At 36.2% G+C, this 24,338-nt stretch overlaps 1 protein-coding gene across 1 annotated transcript in view; it reads right to left on the reverse strand.

Moving 5' to 3' along the window:
* Window positions 1–1,044: 1,044 nt before the first annotated feature.
* LOC148946970 (uncharacterized) overlaps window positions 1,045–24,338 on the reverse strand; it is a 268,849-nt gene continuing 245,555 nt past the window's right edge. The window contains exon 8 of the mRNA XM_089096472.1: window positions 1,045–1,417. Coding sequence (XP_088952598.1) covers window positions 1,180–1,417 — 238 coding nt within the window. The 3' untranslated portion in view covers window positions 1,045–1,179. The remainder of the gene's footprint in view (window positions 1,418–24,338) is intronic.

Here is a 24,338-nt window from a genome sequence, read left to right on the forward strand (position 1 = left end):
ATAAGCAGTCTTACCACGATATTACAGTCAATCTTCAAACGCATTTGATCCTTTTCAAAATATCAGCTCAAAAATTTACGTACAAGAAAGACTTAATAAAATAGGATATAACAAATAGTAACATGGCAAATGTTATTCCAACTTTCAAATTTTCAGGTTGATAAAGCCTTTCTAAGAATTTCCAAGGATTAGAATATTTCCAGGCAGCAAGGGAATTGTTGTTTTGGTTGATTTACCGAGGGCATCTGCACAAATGCTTAACCAGGCGAAAATATCGAAAAGGAATCCCTGGATGGTATATGTCGAATCTGATTTATTTTATTAAGATCATTTTCCTTTTCACAAATTGAATTCTCGAAAATTCCTTGAGATATAAAAATCTGGGTTAAAATATTCAGAAATCGTTCTATCATGCGATCAAGCGACAAATCGTTCTATCGTGCAATGAATTTGTTTCTCAAATCAGTGGTTTCAAATTTACAACAAAGTTGAAACTAGGAATATACCGGTGCTTTTCCCACATCCCTGTTCCACACACAGATATCAGAAAGTTTGGTGTAGTTGAATAAATTTTCTATTATAGTAGTTCAACCTCATTTTAAAACTGAGACGCAAATGTGATTTGGCCTATTATTTACAGCTTCTTTATGAAGTCAAATCGCTTCCCATTTCGCTGAAATATGAGGGCACATATTTAATAAAATATGCCTTTTGTTCATCTAAATATATTTCTGTCATTCCAGACTTAGTTAAAGTGCTGGAAATCAAAATGAACTTATTTAAAAAAAAACTTAGAAAGATAATACAAATAAATTGTATTATATTCTTTGGCTGATTTGTGTCATCATCACTTGTAGATTCTTATCATTTATTGTACCCAATCATTTTTTGTTGTCTTTTTATTCTTTTACGGTAATTCTTTCGTAAAACTGTATAACAAACACTCAATTGGCTACATAAGAAAGTTAAAAACAAACATACACAATAGGTCTGTACAAATTGGAGCATTCTTCGAAAAGTCGCATAGTGAAGAAGGTCACATAATAAATACAAAATATTTATCCTTCGAACAAAAAAACAAACAAAATATAAATAATTCTGTTAGAAATAAATGTTACAGAACAATTGAAACCTGTAAAAATAAACTAACACTAGTTCCTAAGTAATCACAGTTTCTATTCAGTACAAGAAATTTTTCTGTTTTTTGGAAGGCTCCCCACACTTTCCATGATGGAATTTTTTCACCAAGGATCTAGAGCGACAGTTTTCAAGCTGGAGAAAACATTCATTTGAATATGTCTTTCCATCCGTGGCACAAACAGGATCATATTCATAAGGACAAATTCGGCGACATCCCAAGGTTCGTAGCCCCGCTAAGGCGAGACAACGACGTAATGGAACTTCGTATACGTGCCGTCTGAAAAAAAAAATATAAGTATACTTTTTTTCACCCAAACTGTTAACCATGTAAAGACACCAAACAGATACATGCGGAAACCTGTATAGCAGAGTGTTGCTTCGCCAGTTTTGTTTGCACAGCTGTTGTAAAACTAAAGTCAGCTCTTCGATGCCTGAGTTGGGCCCGTACGGATCTAAAGTCAGAACCGCAGTTTGCTAGTTTTTGTACCATAAAAATTAAATGCTATCTAAAAACGGAGAGGCCGATTGCTCTTTTTGGTAAAGGAATGCAGATGACAGGGTAGTGCCTCCATGATTACCGGACACAAGTGGGATCATTACTTGCTAAAGCCGTTATGATATGAAAATACAAGTCAAAATGCAGAAGTCAACACAATGCGGAAGGAATAGGGGACAAACGTCCGTTGATATATTACCTCAACCCCCTCCCTTCAATCAGCCTAAAGAACCAAAAATGTAAAGTTACATGAATTAAACATTTATTTTTGCTGCAAAGTATCGATGGATGTCATACTTTCGATACAGGGAGATACACCGAAATATAAGTGGTGGTTGGGTGACAGGGAACATATTTCAGGAATTTTTTTTTTCGTAGAAATAAGTTAATTTCTAAATACGTTTAGGAAAAAACTCTCAAATTAAAAGAGCAATTAAATTGCCTGGAAAATGAAACAAAGTAAAATAAATTTTAAACCGCAAGGATTCCTAGCGAAGGGATAAATTTGTTTAATCAATAATACATTTGATTATTATGCATTTAATCTTAAAAGGAAATCAAACTCAAACCGAAATTACAGAAAGATTGCTTTGGTAGATTATAACAGATGTAGACTTGTCTTTATGCAATTTCCTACACCTTAGAATAGTTTACAGAAGGAGTAGAGATACTCAAAAATCATCCTGCCTGCATAGATAACACGTTTTGATTTTATAACGGCCATGTAAAATGTACCTCTTTCACAACATAACAATCTTCCCCCTCGAACTTAAATCCCTTAGCCTATCATGTCACCTTTTTTTTATTTGTTTCCTCAAAATACCGAAACTAGCACGCTAATACCCCGAGGTTAGATGAAAATGAGTACCGATCCGTAGTACTAAAGGCTCAATTTCGGTGAGAATCACATTGATGCGCGTTTCCTTCTTTTGGCCACGTAAATACGTCATAAAAGACAAAACTGGGCATACTTGACGTTTGAAAAAAAACGGAAAAACATAAAAAAGGATATAATCTAAAAATAAGCAAGAAAATATGAGTGATTTTTAGCAATTGGAAAACACGAGGCGAAAAGAGGAAAGCCGAAATTTTGGCAAGGACCACCGCTAAGCCGTCCTCAGTCCTTCTCCTTTGTTAGTGTTCATTTTAAAGCACTAAGGTCCTTTTAGCACTAAGGTCCTTGCCAAAATATTTGCTTTTGTATTTCGCTTCGATTCTTTCAATGGCTGAACATCACCCTCGCTTTCCTGCTCATTTTTTAATTATATGTTTTATATTTTGACGTTTTTAGGTCATATTTTTCCTAATTAAGAATAGATTCCTACTAAAACAGAAAATATTTACTTTAAAACATTAAATATTGTTGTGTTCTACAATGCAGAAATGATCTCTCATTATAGACTATTTCAAAAGAGATAAAATATATTTTCAACAAGAACAAATAAACTCATCAAATAAATTTAATGAACTGGTCCCCACAAAGGCTTTATGTCCTGTAAATTAATACTTTGCTTGGCGGTAGGGATTTGGCTTCCGCTGCCGCAAAGTTGAGCAACAGGCTTGCCACCTCTCCTGTTAAACATACCCAGCAACTGAAAATTCACTCAACGCGCAATGCACCATTAATGACTCTGGAGGATTTTTACCCTTTTTATTTTCTCAAAGAGTTTATCAACTTTTAAAACCTTAATTAAACCTTTTAAATGATGGGTAGGCTTCTCTCTTTGCCCGCCTTGTAATGTATTAAATTAAAAAAACAAGTTTCTTAAACTGAAATAAGGAGCAACATTAAAACTTAAAATCACCAGAAATTAGTCCGTATATGAAAGGGGCTGTCCCCTCCTCACCGCCTCGATCTTTACTCTAAATTTTTTTATTGTTTAAAAAAATAAAGTTTTGAGAGATTCAGATGTTATCGTAAAGAGTGAAGTGTTTAGGATGGGACAGCCCCTTTCATAAACGGAATAATTTCTGTTCGTTTTAAGTTTTAATGTCGCTTCTTACTTTCAGTTTAAAAAACTTGTTTGTTTTTTTATTTAATTTCTGATCGTTTTTTAGTTAATGCAGCTTTGATTTTGGCTTACTGTCATTGAGTAAGTAAACAAAATTTGCATAAAAATTTTACTTTTCTTTTGCTAAATGGCTGTCTCTAAGTTTGGTTCTGACGTAATTTACAAAATAACTTACGTAACGAACTTCTATATTCGTATATTTTTCTTCTGGCAAAAAATACAAAGTTGCAGATTTTTGCAGATATGAGCTTGAAACCTATGTAATAGGCTTTTTTGATACGCTGAATCTGACGGTGGGATTTTCATTCAAATTCTTTCACTTGTAGGGGATGTTTCCCCCCTCTTTAAAAAATCAGGTGAATTTTCTCAGGCTCGTAGCCTTTGATGAGTAATACTAAACTTAATAAAATTTATATATTTAGAATCAGCATTATAAGCCCATTTATTTATACATTTATTGACATCAAAATTCCGTTTTTAAAAGTTTCGATTACTATTGAGCCGTATCACTTGTTTTTATTATTATTGTTTTTTTTTATTACGTATATGTTATTACGTATATGAGGGGGTTCTCCCCTTAGTCAATATCAAGCTCTTTACGTTAAAATTAAAAAAAAAAATTTATTCAAAAACCCCAGAAAAACAAAGGCCGGTTAATTATAAAAGATATCTCTTTTGAAAGCACTAAAAAAACTGTATCGCAAAGAGCGTGGTATTGACTTGGGGGAGAACCATCTTATATACGTAATAATTTCTGTTCGTTTTAAGTTCTAATGTTGCTTCTTACTTTCAGTTGAAAAAACTTGTTTTTTTAAAATTTAATTTCTCATCGTTTTTTAAATAATGCTTGGAAATCCGGCACCCCTTTCATAGAAATGTCCCTTACCCCAAAAAAACATCCTCCACGGAAAGATTCTCCCGAGTAACCCCCTCCTCCAGCCCCCCCCCCCCACACCAGAAAAAAATCCTTCCTGTAAATGTCTGTATACTTCTCAAAAACCAATACAATATGTAAGCAATGGGCAAAGTTCATAACTTGCAGCCCTTCCCCTGGGAACTGTGGGGGATTAAGTCATCCTAAAAGATATATTTATTAGATTTTCGACTGTGCTGAACAAAATGGCTGTCTCAAAATTTTGATTGGGTGACTTTGAGAAAAAAAAAGCGTGGGAGGGGGCCTAGTTGCCCTCCATTTTTTTGTCACTTAAAAAGGGCACTAGAACTTTTAATTTCCGTTCCAATGAGCCCTCCTACGATATTCTAGGACCACTGGGTCAATACGATTACCCCTGGGAAAAAAAAAAAAATAAACGCATCCGTGATCTTTCTACTGGCAAAAAATGGAAAATTCCACATTTTTGTAGATAGGAGCTTGAAACCTCTACAGTAGGGGTCTCTGATACGCTGAATATGATGGTGTGATTTTCATTAGGGTTCTATGGCTTTTAGGGGGTCTTTCCCTCTTTTTTCGAAAATCAGCCAAATTTTATCAGGCGTGTAACTTTTGATGGGTAGGATTAAACTTGATGAAACTTATATTTTTGAAATCAAAATTAAAATCTGATTCTTTTGATGCAACTATTGGTATCAAAATTCCGTTTTTTAGAGTTTTGGTTACCATTGAGCCGGGTCGCTCCTTACTTACAGTTCGTTACCACGAACTGTTTGATTAGAAGTTTCACATGTGCTGTCTATAATGTTTTTTTAAGGCTGTTACCGGGACGAAAATAAAAACTATTTATTGCGTTTTTTACAACTTCGCTAAGTTTTGCTGAATATTCCAGCTTGATCTCGTAATCGGATGATTATCCGTAAATGTGGGATGGCTGGCTCGAATCTCACTGCTTCGGAACGGTAAATTGGTTTTCGGAAAACGGCTTAATCCAAATCACAGCTTGCCCAATGCCATTCTATGAATTATTTGTATTAATAAGCTAATGTGATTGTTTTAATTTTGTTCTATTTTTCATTTTTCTTACTTTTACCTGTTAGTTTAGCTTTTTTATGCCTCTCGTAGGTAGTAAAAATGATTATTGATGTTACCTCTAAGATAACGCGTTTGCCTTTAGTGCGTTTTGAGGCTGTTTGGGGAGAAGGGCAGTTTTGTCTTATGACGTATTTACGTGGCCAAAAGAAGGAAACGCGCATCAATGTGATTCTCACTGAAATTGGCCCTTTTTAGTACGTTTTGAGGCTGTTTGGGGAGAAGGGCAGTTTTGTCTTATGACGTATTTACGTGGCCAAAAGAAGGAAACGCGCATCAATGTGATTTTCACCGAAATTGGGCCTTTAGTACTCGGATCGGTACTCATTTTCATCTAACCTCGGGGTTAGATCACATTGATGCGCGTTTTCTTCTTTTGGCCACGTAAATACGTCATAAGATAAAACTAGGCATACTTGACGTTTGACAAAAAAACGGAAAACATATAAAAGGATATAATTTTTTATGCCTCTAGTAGATAGTAAAAATGATAGATAGTAAAAATGATTATTGATGTTACCTCTAAGATAACGCGTTTGCCTTTAGGGCGTTTTGAGGCTGTTTGGGGAGAAGGGCAAACAAAACGATTTGAAGCGGTCCTAAAAACATTTATTATTTATATGAAGCGTCTAAATTCTTTTATACAAACTTCTTCGAGCTTTTGGCAGCAAGTTAGATGGTAAACCCTAATCAGCCTAACTCAGCATTAGCGCTAAGCTAAGCCTACGAGTATGAGTATATTTCATTAACTCTTTGGTTTCATTGCACGTCGATTAGGTTCGTGAAGCATGGATCGAAAATATTATTTGAGGGGACCACTTTCAATGGTTATAAGGAAATTTTTATATTTCAATAAAAAGAAATTGCACACTATGCCAGGCTATAACATAGTGTAATCTATGTTTTCTTTATGTTGATTAATTAAAAAAAAAAAAAATCACAAAAGAAGTTTTACAAAGAAAAGGAAAGAGCTAAATTAAAGCAACGATGAGTAGAAATAAAGTAAATTAGTTTTCCAAGCATAAACCAACCATAAATTACAATCAATTAATAAATGAAACCCAAAAGGAACATAAATTAAAATAAACAACCCAGTCAAACTCAAAACGAACAAAACTTAAGAGGAGTAGGGCTGACTAAGAAATGGAACATAATTTGTATTCTTACTAAAACCAATCCTTATTCTAGCTATGCGTTTTCTTTTCTCATGATATTGAAAAAAAGAAAAAAAAGTCACCATTATAACCAAGATTGCTGAAAAAAAGAATGTGGATTGACAGTTTAATATAAATATAGTGAAATGGGCGTAGGGAGGGGGGCAGGGGGGGCCGCTGCCCCCCTAGACCTTCAAATTTGCATTAGATATTGCTGAAAAAGCAGATGGTTTGGAAGAAGCAGTTGTTAAAACTCCATCACACTATCGACTGCCCCCCTAGACAATATCTGCCCCCCCCTAGACAATATGCTGCCTACGCCCATGTATAGTGATATTCGTTCTTGAAAGTCTTAACAATTTTGGATTTATAAAAGTTAAAAAATGAGAAAACATGTAAAATATATTTTGTTTTCAATTAAGCACAAACTAGTGCAAACTTCAGTATTAGCAGTAGTAGCAGCAATAGTATTTACATTGTACCATTTTGATCTAGTTTAATATACCCTCCTCGTGTCCTGATATTTTCAACTTAATACTTTAGTCCGTTTCTAAGGTTTTGCTGATAAGCCCTTTTGACAACCTACATGTACAAAGTGTCTTTCGATTTAGTTCAACTTTCTCCTCAATATCTCCCTTAAATTTTCACTTTCATGCCCCTAGTCTCAGTAGAAGAAGGAGTCATGATTGTTGTAGACGGAGTAGTTACAGTAGTAGTTTGTATTAGTAGTAGCAGTAGCAAGTAGTAGTAGTAGTTTGTATTAGTAGTAACAGTTGAACATCCCCCTCATCATGCCCTGGAAGTTTCAACTTAATATGCTAAGCCGTTCCCAAGATATTGCTGATGTGCCCTTTTTGTAATTGGTATGCACATGGTGTGTTCTGATTTAGTAGTAGTAACATGTAAATATTGCCTTTTCGTCAATTGATCATCCTCCTCATCATTCCCTGAACTTTCTAACTTAATATCTTAAGCCATTCCTGAGATACACCCTTATGACAACCTGTATCCAAAAAATGTGTTTCGATTTAGTTTAACTTCCCCCTAAACATTTTTTGAAATGTTCAGCTTAATACCTTCTGACTGAATAGAAGCCGAAATAGGAATAATATATGTAATAACAGCAGTAGTATTGGTGGTGGTAGTAGTAGTACTAGTAGTTGCAGTAGTAGTAGTGGTGGTAGTAGTAGTAGTAGTAGCATATGCATTTTGCCTTTTGGTCAATGTGCATCCCCCTCATCGTTCCATTTAAGTTCCAAATTAATATTCTAAGTGACTCCTGAGATTATGCTCTTTTGACAACCAGCATGCACATAGTGTGTTCTAATCTATCTCAATGCTCTCCTCAACACTCCCCGAAAGCTTCATTTGAATGCCCTTGGCCCTTTTGGACACAAAAGGTCAAGCGTGCCCCCTTTCCCAATAACAAATACTACATGTAAACAACGGTCGAATTGTATAGCTTACAGACTTTTCCCTAAGGGTTGTGGAGGGGGGGGGGTTCTCATTTCCTGAAACATAGTTATTGTGTCTTTCAAGTATGTTCAACAAGATAGCCATCTTAAAATTTTGTCAGATGGTTTTGGGGGAAACTGGTGAGTGGGGGGCCTGATTACCCTCCAATCACTTTTGACTCTTAAAAATAGCACTAGAATTTTTATTTCCAATCAAATTAGCCCCTTCTAGAGTTTATACGACAACTCCTTCCATACGAAATGCCGTGGTTAGAAAAAAATATATTGCGCCCACTTCAATGTTTACATACGCAGTGCTATTGTGCTGCCGATGGTATTTTATGTAATTAAATATACAAACTCCGAAAAGGGGTTTAGAACTTCAAAAGTAGAGAGCTACATTAAAACCAAGACTTGCTGAAATTAAATTTACCTTATTAGTATAAGTTATGGAAAAATTACAGGAGGGTGTAAATATGTGAGAAAAACAAGAGACATTCTAATATAGCATACATTTTTACAAATTTTTATACCGTAGCAGAGTTTAAGACATGGTACTCCTCTTGTATTTGTTCTAACTTCTTTTCTTGGACGTCTACTATGCTATATTCTAAGCTGATATCACTGGATCCGTTGGTGACTAGAGGTGTGGATACAGGTTAAGAAACGTGGGAGGAAGAAATTCATTTTAAATAGGTCTATTGGGGAATGGATTGGTGTATTTGGTAAATATAGGAGGGGAGTGGTTACCACTTGGAGAAAGTAAGAAGTATATGGGTCATGTCAGGCAGCAAAACAGTCTTGCCCAGTGTTTTGGGGTATTGGGGAAAACCTTTTGCATTTTGTAGGGAAATGCAAAGCATTGGTAAATTTAATGGAACTTTCCGTTTGAAAAACTTTTATTGATAAAACTAATTGATAAAAACAATGAGAAAAATGATTCTGCGGAAATCCTAAAGCTGGGGAATTTAGGTAATTGTACTTTAATAGTAAGCGCTGTCGCTTGTTAGTTTGTTTTCTGTTCGGTTTGTCACGGCCCTTGTAGGTTTTCGCAAAAATACATTTTTATTACTGCTATCATTAAATTATTATCTGGTTTCCCACTATATTATCTAATACTTCAAGATTTCCAGGCGTTTGACTATTCGACATGTGCTGTCTCCTTTCCTCGATTGTAGATTAGCAGGAAAACGAACTTTTGGCTGCTGAAATTGCTTTTGCCGTGAAGGACTAATAAAATTTTCGGTACTTGTATAATACACCCCCTGCAGCTCAAGTTGTTCATGCATTGACGCAGTGTAGACCGGTTTCTTTCGCTAGTTTCTTTCAACTTAGCGTGAGAAAAGACAAAGAGAATTGACAGAATAGATGGGAAACATATAATTTGGGCTATATATTTTCACATAAGGGTTGGTAAAGAATTTGGACGGTGTGATTTCAGAAAACGATTCTTACCTCATAATATCAGAATAATTGTAGCTAACACATTTTGCATGCAGAACCCCTGTACTTTACCCCCCCCCCCCAATTTGCAAATATATAGCCCAGATTTGTTTCCAAAGATTAAATTTTTATCATACTTAGGTATATTTTATTAGGATTCACCCAACTTCACTTCTTGAGCACTTTTAAATTTTTTTCCTTCTCTCATGCTTGATTTCTTCAGCTCCTATTGCAAGAAATGGTCCATTTAACAATAGTTTCATTTCTTAGAAGCTCTAAGAAAAGAACAAAATTGGAGATTTGCTTCTGTTAGAGGCATAATGGTGATAAAAATTACACGTCTTTGGAAAAAAAAGTACTTGGAAAGAAGGTTTATTTTCCAAGCGATTGCTACTATTAGGGTTTTCTTATTGCTTAATTGCCGTAATCTACTGTTCATATTCACGAATTGTGTCGTTATAAAACTTTTTAACACTAAGAAAAAGTTCCAAATATCCGTGGGAAAGCAAAAGCAATAGTTTTAGATAATAAAATAAATAAACTTTGTTCTCTACTTCTTTGCAATTTCTACTAACAAGTAATTTGAAATACGAGTCCCCAGTAGTTTAAAACGTGGAGATAGGTTAAAATTTAAACCAAAATAAATTAACCTATTTAATTATTTTACTAGTTAATTTACCCAACAAACCAAAATTAATATTTTAAAATGAGAGGGTAGCCACCCCCTCTCCCACGTTCTATTTAGCCACCAACCGTCTTAACCCCCAAAGATATCCAATCAAATTAATCAAAATCAAAGTTAACATTTTTAACCCTATCTTTTAATCATAACTTTAAACAACGAACCTAAATTAATAGTTTCAAAATAAGAGGGCAGTCACCCCATCTCCCGCGCTCTTTTTAGCCACCAACCGTCTTAACCCCCAAAGATATCCAATCCAATTTTGAGACGGCCATTTTGTTCAAAACAGTCAAAAGATCCAACCAACATGCGTTTAAGGATGACTTAGCCCCACACCCACTGGTTCAAGGGATTTAAATTACGAACGTTTTATAATGGAAGGTTGGGGCACGTTGATCCTGGGTTTCAGATTAGGTCAAAAAGTTCAGAGACTATTCTCTATGACAAGAAAATCATGCAGTTCGCTGGTTAGTTCCTGGTTAATTGCATTTTAGCCAGTTATTACAGATCATTCGCAATACCGCCATTCCCAGTTTTTTCAAGAGTCTACTCTGGAAACGACAAGCGTACCCTAATAAATCAAAACACGCTATGTGCACCATATTTTTCAAATTATTTGCAACATTGCGGGAATGGATTAGGTGATCAAGTTGAAAATTTGAACAAGTCTTTGAAAAGGGTGAGGAAATCGAAAGGACTTCAAATTTGGCTAGGGGAGGGGGGGCAGAAGTTAACTGAAAGACGCCATGTGTATCCACCTCATTGAAATACCATGTCTACAATACCTTAGGAACGATATGGGGAATGGAGTTAAAACTTTAAGGTGATTTTGGGAAAAGGAATGGTGAGTGTTGGACAAGAGGAATTCAAATTTAGTATTTGGAGAGGGAGAAGGGACTGCACAGATTTTTCTTCAATTCAGGCAAAAATAAAATTTTTAAACCGTAAGGTCCGGTTGGACTTATAATTATTTTTGAGCTATGTAGCGAAATAAACCAAAAGTCATTACTTTCTGCCAAGTTGTTAAAATACCGTATCTGCAATATCTCTGGAACGGCTAAGGGTATTAAATTAATTTTTAAGGAATGATATACTAAATCAAAAGACACTATGTGTATCCAGGGTTTCAAAATGGCGTACCTTCAATATTTCCAGAACAGCTAAGGGTATTAAGTTGAAACCTTGGCGGAGAATTAAGGGGGATGTTGAGCGAAATCCAAAGATACTATATGCCTCCAGGTTTTTAAAATGGTGTATCTGCCATATTTCAGGAAGGGCTGGGGGTATCAAGTTGAAACTCAGGGAACAAGCTAAACATTTTATGTCTCCAACACAGAAAATAAGACTTTTTGCACAGGAAGATCCTATGGGACTTTTCGTGCACGGTGAAGTAGAGAAATAAATAAATTATTATTTGAGATACAAGATTTCCAGTTGTTTTGCTATGAAATACGTCGTCTCCTTTTCTCAATTAAATTAATACATTAGCAGAAAAACAAACTTTTTGCTGCTAAAATTGCTTTGCCGTGAACGATTAACAAAATTTTCTTCTTCAAACAATCGAAAATTAAAAAAACAAAACAATCAACAATTTTTCAAGATCTTTGGCTCCTGTGCGGAATTAATGTTTGTACCTGAATGTCTTTTAAATTCTCTATTTCTTTCTCTCACGCTTGCTTTCTTCTACTGCTATTTCAAGAAATGGTCGATTTAACAATATTTCCACTTCTTAAAAGCTCTAAGATAAGAACAGAAATGGTCAAGGTAGAGCACAGGCAATCTCCACGTAGCTGGTCGTAGCCTATGGAACACACGCTCCTAAGGATAATTGATCATCTAAGTAGAGGTAAGCGAAGCGTAGAACTCCTTCAACTATTTATTTTTTCCCCAATCATTCTAAAAATTTGTGAATACAAACTTGATAAAATAATGACTTCAGTCTTGATGCCCTCAAGGTTAACAAAGAAGGCCTTTTTAATGTTTACCAAAGTTTTATTATTTTGTTATAATGCTGTTTTGCAGCATATTGTTATATGAAATTTAGGATTTTTCTGTGTTTGATTGTTTGTGTGCATCCTTCGGTATATTGTTGAACACTATTGAAATAATTCTTAACTATTAGTCTTAACTAAGTTAACAAGTCTTAAGTATTGATATAATTAGAAAAATTAAAATTATTGCATTTATTAAGTTCGTTCATTATTGCTTTTCTCGTTTTTTTGGCAATTTCGCACCACAAAACGTCAATTTTTGTCCATAGGGTTGAAATACCATGACTGTAAATTCTATGATGGCCGATCGATTGAGCATGGTCTAAAACCCTCAGCATGAGAATTTGAGCCTACAATAACTAGCTCAAATAACATGACTAAACTAGCTCAAATAAACTAACTCCTGATATTTTCAACATCCCTAGAATTCTGAAAACTAACACGTTACTGAGGATGAAGCTTGCTTGAAGTTCATTATGAAAAATAATAGTTGTATACTAGGAGTTATCGATATCATGGCCTGTGAAAAACTATTAAGAGTCTTATAAATTAGTCATTTCTTTTCTTCAAGCTTGAGCTACTTCATAGCTTGAGCTACTTCAAGCTACTTAGAGCTACTTCTCTTCAAGCTACTTCAAGCTACTTATAGCTATTTTCTGCTCATAAGCGAACATCTTGTTTTTTTAGGTCAGTTTTGCGCTTTTTCAGTTAGTGCTAGTTTTTAGGATTCTACAGATATGAAGAATATCACGAATCAGTTTAATTGAAATAGTTTTGAAAATACATCTTATGTAATCTTCGAAGCAATACTTTTTGTTCATTTTAAATTTTAAGTTAGCTCTTTACGTTTGTGTAAAAAAAAAAATTCCCAGTTAAGCATTTCAATTAATATCCATTAGTTATTAAAAATTGATATTTCAAACTTAAAACAAACAGGAACTACTATGAAACTACTATCAAGTCAAGCTTAAAACGAACAGAAATGACCTAAAACAGGCATTAGGGTAACGAACACTAAGTTTTCTAAAGGCGAAAGCGTCATTTGCGCTTTACTGAAAACAAAATATATTTTAAACATTTTCTCGTTTGTAACGTTGACAAATCGAAACTGCTGAGACTTTCGGGAATGAATTCCATTATATATTTAACGATCGGTATACTTTCATTACCTCTTTTCACTGATATTGGTTATTTTTGGGACTTTATTTGTTTGTTTTTGTTGTTGTTGAAGTTTTGTCGAATAAAAACCACACTGTTCAAAATAAAATTTGGCTGTTTAAAGATTTTTAGAGAGAGGGAACGGAACAGGAAGCACCATTCTTATTCGTAAAATTTGACTAGCCCCCAAGAATAATTTTTTGGGTTTGCTGTCGATGTTATGAAAAAAAGCGTCTCGAAATAAAAATTGTTAGCCTAACCCTTCTAAGCCTAACAAGGCTTAAGGGGTACTAACCCTACTCTTGTTTGTGGCGGTTTATGTATGTTTTGAGTTTGACGTGACTACTCATTGTAATTTTTTTCTGCTGAAGTTTGAGATATTATATGAGTGAATTTCTGATCCTCTTTTGCTTAATAGCAAAAGAGTAAAAGAAATCTTTACTTTTCTTTGAAAAACCTCTGTTTTGAAAAAAGTTTTTTGTTTAATTAAAAAGACCATAAGGGAGAAAACAGCAATACCAAGAACTATACCAAGAAGGATGCTTTAACACCCTCTCTTAGGAAACTATTAGGCAGAAAGCCTCTTGTGAAGCGTATCCGGAGAAGAAGCTGAAGATAGAATAGAAAGATTCAGTAAGTTCTTATGGTGCTCTGTTGAATGGCCGTCAGCATCCAGCCCATTCTCCAGTGGCGGATCCAGGGGAGGGGCGAGGGGGCGTCCGCCCTAACATAGTCTGATGTAGTGTAATTTATTTAATTAACGCAAGTTTGCGTTAATTAAACTTGCTCCTACCGCAAGTTTATTGGATCAACCTATTTTGCCCCCCCCCCCCATACAAAAAAAATCCTGGATCCGCCACTGCCATTCTCTGCTCTAGACAGGGGTTTCATACAGTAATTTCAACCTATTCCAGTGATCAATTAAAAAAACTTTTTCACAAAATAAGTTTTTCAAAGAAACGCAAAGAACTCCACTAAACAAAAAATGAACAAAAATAAAATCAAATAATCTACGAAGCGTGAAACTACCGCAAATCAGCATCGATAAATAAATGAATCCCAAAACGAACAGAAATTTCAATAAAAAACCGAGTCAAACTCAAAACGAACACAACTTAACATAAGTTGTGCTCAAAATCCCTATGTCTTCCCAAGGCCAGAACATAATTTGCACTATACTAAAAAAAAAAAATACAAATGAATGTGCATTGTCAGTTTAATATACATATACTGATATTTAGTAATCAGAATGTTCATATTATTTGATTTATTAAAGTTATACAATTAAAAACATTTATATTTTTTTCAGTAAAGTGCAAATTATGTTCTGGCCTTGGAAAGGCATAGGGGTTTTGAGCACAACTTATGTTAATTTCTGCTCGTTTTGAGTTTGACTCGGCTATTTATTGTAATTTCTGTTCGTTTTGGGATTCATTTATTTATCGATGCTGATTTGCGGTAGTTTCACGCTTCGTAGATTATTTGATTTTATTTTTGCTCATTTTTTCTTTAATGGAGTTCTTTACTTTTCTTTGAAAAACCTATTTTGTGGAATTTTTTTTTTTATTAATTTATGTTCGTTTTATATTGACATAGTCTTTTCACGGAAGAAGAAAATAATACTTTAAATCTTTTTTTTTTAAGACTTTATAGTTTGGTCTGGAAATTCGACTCACTTTCGACTATTAAAAAGGGCAATTGCAATTTCCAAACAAATGAGCCCTTTTTGAAATTTTTACTACAACTTTCTATATAAACCTTATATGCCCCCAGGGCATAACTTACAACCCCTGCACTGAGGGTTGTGGGGGAGTGTCCTTCTCAAGTGGGCTCTGAGGGGGTTGTCATCCTAAAACACCTAATTTCCAGAACTATCGACTACGTTGAACGAAACGGATATCTCAAAATTTTGATTGGATGTGTTTGGGGAAATGGTGGGCATGAGACGGGGCTTAGTTGCCTTTCAATCACTTTCGACTATTAAAAGGGCACTAGCCCTTTCAATTTTCAATTGAATGAGCCCTTTTTGAGATGTTTTTTCAAACATTGCTTTCTATAAAAACCTTATATCCCAGGGCATAACTTAAAACCCTTGCCCTGAGGGTTGTTAGGGGGGGAGGATGGTTTGTCATCCTTAAAGACCTAATTTCCAAAATTTTCAACTACGTTGAATAAAATGGCTATCTAAAAATTTTTATTGGATGTGTTTGGGGAAAAGGTGGGCGTGAGAGATGGGTTAGTTGCCCTCAAATCACTTTCGACTATTAAATAGAACTAGCCCTTTGAATTTCCAATCGAATGAGTCCTTTTTCAAGTTTCTACGACAAAGACTTCAATAAAAACCTTATACACCCCCAGGGCATAACTTATAACACTTGCCCGGAAGACTGTGGGTGGAGTTTCCTGCTCAAAGGTATAATTTCCTGAACTTTAAACTGCATGGAACAAAATATTTCTCAAAATTTTGATTGGATATGTTTGGGGAAATGGTGGGCGTGGAATAGGTGTTAGTTGTCTTCCAATGACTTTCGTCTGTTAAAAAGGGCACTAGCCATTTCAATTTCCAATCGAATGAGCCCTTTTTGAAGTTTCTACGACAACTCATTCTATAAAAACCTTACATGCCCCCAGGGAATAACTTACAACCCTTGCCCTGAGGGCTGTGGGGGAGTGTCCTCCTCAAAAACATGATTTCTATCTGGAAATCAACAAAGCTGAACAAAATGGTTATCTAAAAATTTTGATTGGATGTGTTTGGGCAAAAGGTGGGCGAGACAGGGGGATTAGTTGCCCTCAAATCACTTTCGACTATTAAAAAGGGCACTATACCTTTGAATTTCCAATCAAATTAGCCCTTTTTCAAGTTTGTACGACAAAGATTTCAATAAAAACTTATATGCCCACAGGGCATAAGTTATAACCCTTACTCTGAAGACTGTGATGGGGGGGGGTTCCTGCTCAAAGGTATAATTTCCTGAACTTTAAACTGCCCGTGGAACAAAATGGCTATCTCAAGATTTTGATTGGATGTGTTTGGGAAAATGGTGGGCGTGGAAGGGGTGTTAGTTGCCTTCCTATTACTTTCGACTATTAAAAAGGGCACTAGCCATTTCAATTTCTAATCGAATGAGCCCTTTTTGAAGTTTCTACGACAACGCGTTCTATAAGAACCTTATATGCAAACAGGGCATAACTTCAACCCTCGCCCTGAGGGCTGTGAGAGGGTTGTTATCCTCAAAGACCTAATTTACCGAACTTAAAACTACGTTGAATAAAATGGCTATCTAAAAATTTTGATTGGATTTGTTTGGGGAAAAGGTGGGCGTGAGAGGAGGGTCAGTTGCCCTCCAATCACTTTCGACTATTAAAAAGGGCACTAGCCCTTTGAATTTCCAATTGAATGAGCCTTTATTTGAATTTCTACGACAACGCTTTCTATAAAAAAAACCTCATATGCCCCCAGGGCATAACTTACCACCCTGTTCATGAAGGTTCTGGGGGAGTGTCTTTCTCAGAGGCAAAAGTTACATCGGGAACTTAATTAGATTGAGCAGATTTACCGTCACGAAATTTTGTTTGGGTGTGTTTGGGGAAATGGTGGGCTTGGAAGGGGTGTTAGGTGCCTTCCGATCACTTTCGACTATTAAAAAGGGCACAAGCCACTCATATTTCCATTTGAACGAGCCCTTTTTGAAGTTTCTACGACAACTTCTTCGATACGAAGTGCCCTGCTCTAAAGGGAAAAAAATGATAAATAACACATTTTGCCAACATTGTTCTTATATGCCCTCAGTGCATAACCTAAAACCCTTGCCCCGAGGGTTGTGGGGGAGTGTCCTCCTCAAAAACATATTTTCTATCTGAAAATCAACTACGCTGAACAAAATGGATATCTCAAAATTTTGATTGGATGTGTTTGGGGGAATGATGGGTGTGGGGGGACGAGTTGCCCTCCAATCACTTTCGACTATTAAAAAGGGCAATAGCCCTTTGAATTTAAAATTGAATGTGCCTTTTTTGAAATTTCTACGACAACGCATTCTATAAAAACCTTATATGCCCCCAGGGCATATCTTACAACCCTTGCCCTGAGGATTGTGGGGGAGTGTCCTCCTCAAAAACATATTTTCTACCTGGAAATCAACTATGCTGAACAAAATGGCTATCTAAAAATTTTGATTGGATGTGTTTGGGGAAATGGTGGGCGTGGAAAGGGTGTTTGTTACCTTACATTTATTTTCTAATATTAAAAAATGCAAAAGCCACCCCGTTTTCTAATTGATTGTGCGTTTTTCGAAGTTTCTACGACAAGTTCTTAGCTATGAAGTGCCCTGTTCTAAAGGAAAAAAATAGTATATGGTAAACAGTGCCAACATCGTTCTTATATGCCCTCAGGGCATAACTTAAAACCCTTGCCCCGAGGGTTGTGGGGGAGTGTCCTCCTCAAAATTATATTTTCTATCTGGAAATCAACTACGCTGAACAAAATGGTTATCTCAAAATTTTGATTGGATGTGTTTGGGGGAATGATGGGTGGGGGGGGGTAGTTGCCCTCCAATCACTTTTGACTATTAAAAAGGGCACAAGCCACTCCAATCTCCAATCGAATGAGTCCTTTTCGAAGTTTCTGCGATAAATTCTTCGATACGAAGTGCCCTGGTCTAAGACCAAGAAATAAACAATACATTGTGCCCACATCGTTCTTTACTTAGGCAGCTCTATTGCGCTGCCTGTCATAAGAAATCAACGCAATACCACCCATAGATACGTCCATGCCAACTTGAAACTTCAATTTGTGCTGGTTGATTAAGGCGAGATTCTCGTTTGCATAGACTGGAAAGTAGTAGGAATGCCAATCCTGCAATACCAGTGGTGTATTAGGTGCACTATCACCAAATCAGATTAGAATTCGCCCCGACATCTTGTTTCCAGTGAATTGTTGCCCGAAAATGCAGTACTTTTTCAGCTCATCTTCGTACTCGCGTTTTATGGCCTGTTTCATTTCAAAAAATGGAGTTCAATGTTCAGGCAAATATTTGAGTGTTGCGCTGCCGTCTGAAGCTCCTCGGCCTCATACCTTATTGTTTTTTGTGCCAATTTTGATAAGCCTAGAAAGAACTAATTTTGATTTGGCAACGATTATGGCATGGATATACCCATGGTAGTGAGTATTGAAATCAAAAATGGCAGACAAGTTAGGAGAGCTGGTGCAGAGCAAGTGAAACTGCATTTCTATTCAACTAAGGAATAAGACAGTGGTAATACACAAACAAATGTTGTATTTGTTCCAAGTTTGCTTCTGGGCCAATCTTCTAGAACTATGGCTGTTTTGGTTCTGCGATATTGGACGTATGTCTAATAGTATGGGTACATGTACCCATACTAGTAGATACTAATATACCCATATACCCATACTAGTATATATATATATCATTGAAAAATTAATTGTATTTGTATGTTGTTCTCTTTATTTGTGGCTATGCCCTGCGATTTTTTGTGTCAAATAAACTATACTAAGGTATACTATAAATCCAAGAACTTCAGGCAAATCCAATAGGAAGCAGGGAGATAATTCAGGAAAATGTCAAATGTGACATGGATCTAGGTTGAGTCATAGGTGAAGTCACTAGCCATTAGTCAATTACTCTCTCTATGCTCAAGAAGCTCCAAGTGTCGCCAAAATGCATCATTTGCTTTCAAAAATTTTGCCGAGAGAGATAGCGTTGCCGTAGTTAGTAGGCAATAATACATTGATGAACTCAGTTGCTTCTACTGCGACACAGTAAGGCACTCCTTTTAACTGAAGGCTAAGCCACAGCTTATTTTCCTTGCGGAAATAGCCTGGCCTCCGGAATAAAGCCTTGCCGTTAATATGAAAACATTATGTGACTGGGGTCTATCCAAGAAGTTTGTATTCAACCCAGAGAGTATATGTCCCTGAGTGAATAAAACATGCAGTTGAAGGAGGTCCCCCACAGGCTTTTTTGTATTGCTGCGCCTATTGTGACACCCTTCTGACGGTGTACACGACAGAGTGAATCCTTCAGAAGGGGTACGTAAGAAATGGAAAAAGTTGAGAACCACTGCAAGAGCCAAAAACTACATTATTTTGTTTCTTACAATAGAGAAATGAGCCCTTTTTTTATTTGGCCGGAGGCAAATTAAAAAAGCACTTCTTTTTCATTTGGGCTTATATTGGTTCACTGATATTTGAAGCGGCTTCAGAGCCATAAAGCGTAACCTTTCTTCGTCTAGTGGAATTTTTTCTTAGAAGAGTTGTCCTTTTCCCTTGTAGGAAGCATCAAGCGTTGCTTCTGCATCAATAAAATCAAATTACTTTCATTTGGTGGTGAAGAGTCACAATTCCCATAATAAGCACGGAAACACTACTTTTTCTTTTATCTCCGAAAATAAGAGTAACAAAAAAGAACGGTTTTTTTAATTGCATCTCTATTTATCATCAGATTAAGCAAACAAAACTAACAGGGAACACATTTACAAGGGTAATACACAGGATTATAAATTTAAAAGAGAATAAGCGAATACTTACTCCGTCTTTCAAATACCCCAGATTTGAAATTACCTCTCTTAGGGGAAAAAACTCCCCCAGCATAGGCTCTAATTATTGGGCTATTGAAAGGGGTTGCATATGTCTTAAACATTATAATTTAATAGCTACTGAACATAAAAACGTGTTTTTTGTTCTTTAATGCTTTCTTATACACCAGACGATTCTGAATCAGAAATTTTTAAATTCATTAAGTTTAAATAATCTTATCAAACTTAATTAGCATACAAAAGTTGGCACAGTTTTTGAAAAAGGGAGAAAACATCCCCAAATCGGAGAGTTATCCCAATGAAAATGATACTATCAAATTCAACATGTTTGTTAAACTGGTAGTAATTGGGGGGTAGGGGGATGGAAGTGCAAGAGTGGTCAATTGCACCTCTAGGTTATAAAAATATCCATCTTGGTGTTTCCATTACAAAATCTAAAAGAGCAAAAACGTTGTCTTCCCTAACATTTTGAAAATGACCTTTTTAGTGTCCTCTTATGTAAATAGAAAAAATCGTTGATCCCTTTCCCTAAATTTTGATGAAAGGCCACACATGGTTTGGGAGCCCTGAAGCAAAGTCCCTGCCAACAAGTACAATTAATTCCATATTTTTTCAAAAATTTATGTTTGGTTCCTATGTAACACAACCCCGTTAAACTCAGGCCATTTAACAAAACTTTTTTTTAACTCAACCCCTATTAAACTCAACCACTGTTTATTTCAACCCCTTTTTAACTCAGCACTCATACAACTCATCCCATTTTTAACTATAACTCCACCGCCATGGAGTTCAACCCTCATTCGATTCAAATCCCGTACTATTCAAACCTCACTTATCTCAATTCCATTCAATTGGAATTGAGATAAGTGAGTTGAATTTCCATATTCAACTCAATGGAAATTCAATGGTTTGAATTTCCATTCAATTGGAAATTCAAACCCCGCTCGAATTCACCCCAATTCATTTCAACCCTGCAACAGATTAGGTTATGACAGTTTGAATCCATTTGCTCTCGTTTACCACATCTAAAGGAAAGATACTGATAAAATAAAAGTAGTACCACTAGATTCCTTATTTTAAATTATTTCCAAGTATCATAATTTCTTTTCCGACAATGCACCCCCCCCCTTGATGGTCCCAGATATAGCCCTAGGATATATAAACAAGAAAACACTAGAACAGCACAATTTCTACTTAACAATTGCTTAGTGTTTCTATTAATTAGATTATGAAGTTTCTTTCCGTTTTTATCCCCATTTTTAAAATTGTTTAAAATGTTATTTTTATCCAACAATTCCACTGAAATCTCTTGGCAGAGAGTTTTTGACTGGGTCAAGAATGCGAGAAACTGGTCAACAAAGAAAACATGACCGAGATGCAAATCAAGGGGAAAACACATTATTATGGTAACACCTAGGACCATCAAGGGGGTGGGTCGGGGTGCCTCGTCAGAAAAGCAACCATGGTATTTGGAAAGAACATAGCATAAGGGATCTAAAGGTGCTACTTTCATTTTATGAACAGGTTTCCTTTAGGTATGTTCAACCACAGCAAATTTACAAAGTAGGGTTTAGTTGAATGTGGGTTGCGTTCCATATGGGTTGAGTTTAATCGGAAGTTGAGTTTCATGCAGTTCACTTGAATGGTAGCTGAATGAAAAGAAACTGTAAAGACGAGAAAACGAGGATAATAGCAGCCAGTGAAACATAGAAAAGAACTTTGCAAATGTTTCGGTTGAGACCTAACTCTACCGTCTTCAGTGCAGAATAAACTAATAAAAAATAAAGATAAAAGTCCACTGGCGAATCTTTCAAAGATTCGCAAGCTAGATAAGTGTTGCATTACGAGTATTATAGAAGATTTTAAATTGCGTACTTCTATTTTGTCTGGTATATTTGACGATTGGCTTCGGATCTTGCCGAAAGATCTCAATTACACTTACACACACCATTCAAGTCACGTGTTGAACCTTGCCCATGCAGTTTCCTCTGCAAATCTTCAAATGTGACCTGTTCACGTCATTACTGACTTCCAACTATCAGACCACCTTCCAATATCTGCATCTATTTCTTGTCCTTCTGCTCAGTCTACTCCCACCCCACAACCACATCAGCCTCAGGCCCAATTTTACAGGGATTGGAAAAACATCCAAGGTGATTTTTTCACAACAGTTACTAATTCTGTCCTACACAAAATTCATGTTCCGTTTCAGCTGCGAAATCCACAAGTTAACGCAAATGAAATACCAGTGTTGCTACATATCTATCTTGCACAAATTTGCCATACCCTGCAATGCACAGAAAAATCCGCTATACCTCTTAAGCGTATACATCGGGGTGTTACGAAGCATTGGTCCAGTAACCCGAGCCTAGTTGAAGCTAGGAGGAAATCCAAATTTTTGTAACATTTGTGGCTCCAGTGTGACCATCCTCACTCTGGCTGGGTTTCTGACATTCGTCTTTCTACCAAAAGGAAGTCTGCAAGAGACCTTTCTATCCAGATGAACTAGGTAGTTGAAGAGATGTCCCAGCAAGCCTCTCAGTCCCAACCTTCCTTCTGGAGAAATGTATCAAGAAATCCTCCTAGCGCCCACCTATCTGCTCAAGATATTCCTGATTTCGAGTGGAATTCGTACTTCTCCGCTGAATTCTCCTCGTCATACGCCGCCCTACAGTCCAAATATGAAGATAAGCTTGATAAATTTTTGTCTAGATGTCTTACCGACAATTTTGTTGTTTAGGTTGATTCTATACTGCGAGCAATCCAACGCCGAAAACATGAGAAATCTTCTGGCATCGATATAGTGAGCGCTCTTCACATTCTGCATGGAAGCGAACTGGTGGTAAACCATATTGCTCTTTTGATGCAGATGATTGTTACCCAAGGAGTTATACCTTCTTCTTTCTCGATTGGACATCACACTCCAATTCCAAAGAAAGGTAAACTCGCCACCCAGTCCTCGTCTCTCCACTCTATAACGGTGGCTATTACGTTAGTTTTAGTTAGTTTTACGCTACAGTTTTACTTTAGCGTATTGCGTTAGTTTTACGCTAAAGTTTTTTAGTACTTTTAAAAAAGCTTCTTATTGTTCTAATTAAACGTCGTTCTTAGAGAATTGGGACAGAATTCAAACTTTATCGTAAAGAGCGAGGTCTTGAGGAGGGGGCAATCCCACTTATATACGTAATGATTCCTGTTCGTTTTAAGTTTTAATGTTGCTCCTTACTTTCGGTTGAAAAGATTCATTTCTTTTATTTAATTTCTGATCAGTTTTTAAATAATGCCAGGAAATCTGGCCCTATGTCCATGTGGAAATCCTCTTTCCGACGGAAATATTCTCTAGAGTCTAGACAATTCAATCCCGGTGAAAGTTTACCCCGGACAATTACCCTTAACAGCTCCATGCGTAAAATTGAGACGGAAAAGATAAAGCAATTCCAATAAAAAGAATTTTGTATCGAAATTCTGACAAGTTCATCCCCTGGAATCTTCTCTTTCCATGGAGAATTCCCCTGTTTAAAAACTCCCCGCAGAAAATTCGTCCCCTCACCCGAAAATGAATACATACTTCCCAATAACAAATACTATGCGTAAACAATGGGCAAATTCTATAACTGAAGGGCCTTTCCCCTGGGGCTATGGGAGGGGGGGGGGGGGTCAAGTTATATCCAAAACCATAGTTATTGGGCCTTTCAACTATTATGAACAAAATGGCTATCTAAAAATTTTGATCAGACGATTTTGGGAAATAAGGTGCGGGGGAGGGGGCCTAATTGCCCTCCAGTCTTTTTAGTCATTTAAAAAGGGCCAAAGAACTTTTATTTCCCGTTCGAATGAGCCCTCTCATGATATTCCAGGACCACTGGGGCGATACGATCACCCCTGGAAAAAAAATCAATAATAATAAAAATAAGTAAATAAACACGCATCTGTGATCTTTCTTCTGGCAAAAAATATAAAATTCTACATTTTTGTAGATAGGAGCTTGAAACCTCTGCAGCAGGGTTTTCTGATACTCTGAATCTGATGGTGTGATTTTCATTAAGATTATACGACTTTAGGGGGTGTTTCCCCTTTTTTCGAAAATCAGGCAAATATTCTCAGGCTCGTAGCCTTTAATGGGTAACACTAAACTTATTGAAACTTGTATATTTGAAATCAGCATAATAAACCGATTTTTTGGTACTGGTTAAGAAAACGGTAAACACGCAATAAGTGAAGTTTCGTTAATTCTAATGAACTAAACCAAAATAGGATGAAAACATA

Source organism: Artemia sp. Qi Xiang Cuo, chromosome 11 (assembly GCF_049724085.1).
Source record: "Artemia sp. Qi Xiang Cuo chromosome 11, ASM4972408v1, whole genome shotgun sequence".
In the NCBI taxonomy this organism is placed as follows: Eukaryota; Metazoa; Arthropoda; class Branchiopoda; order Anostraca; family Artemiidae; genus Artemia; species Artemia sp. Qi Xiang Cuo.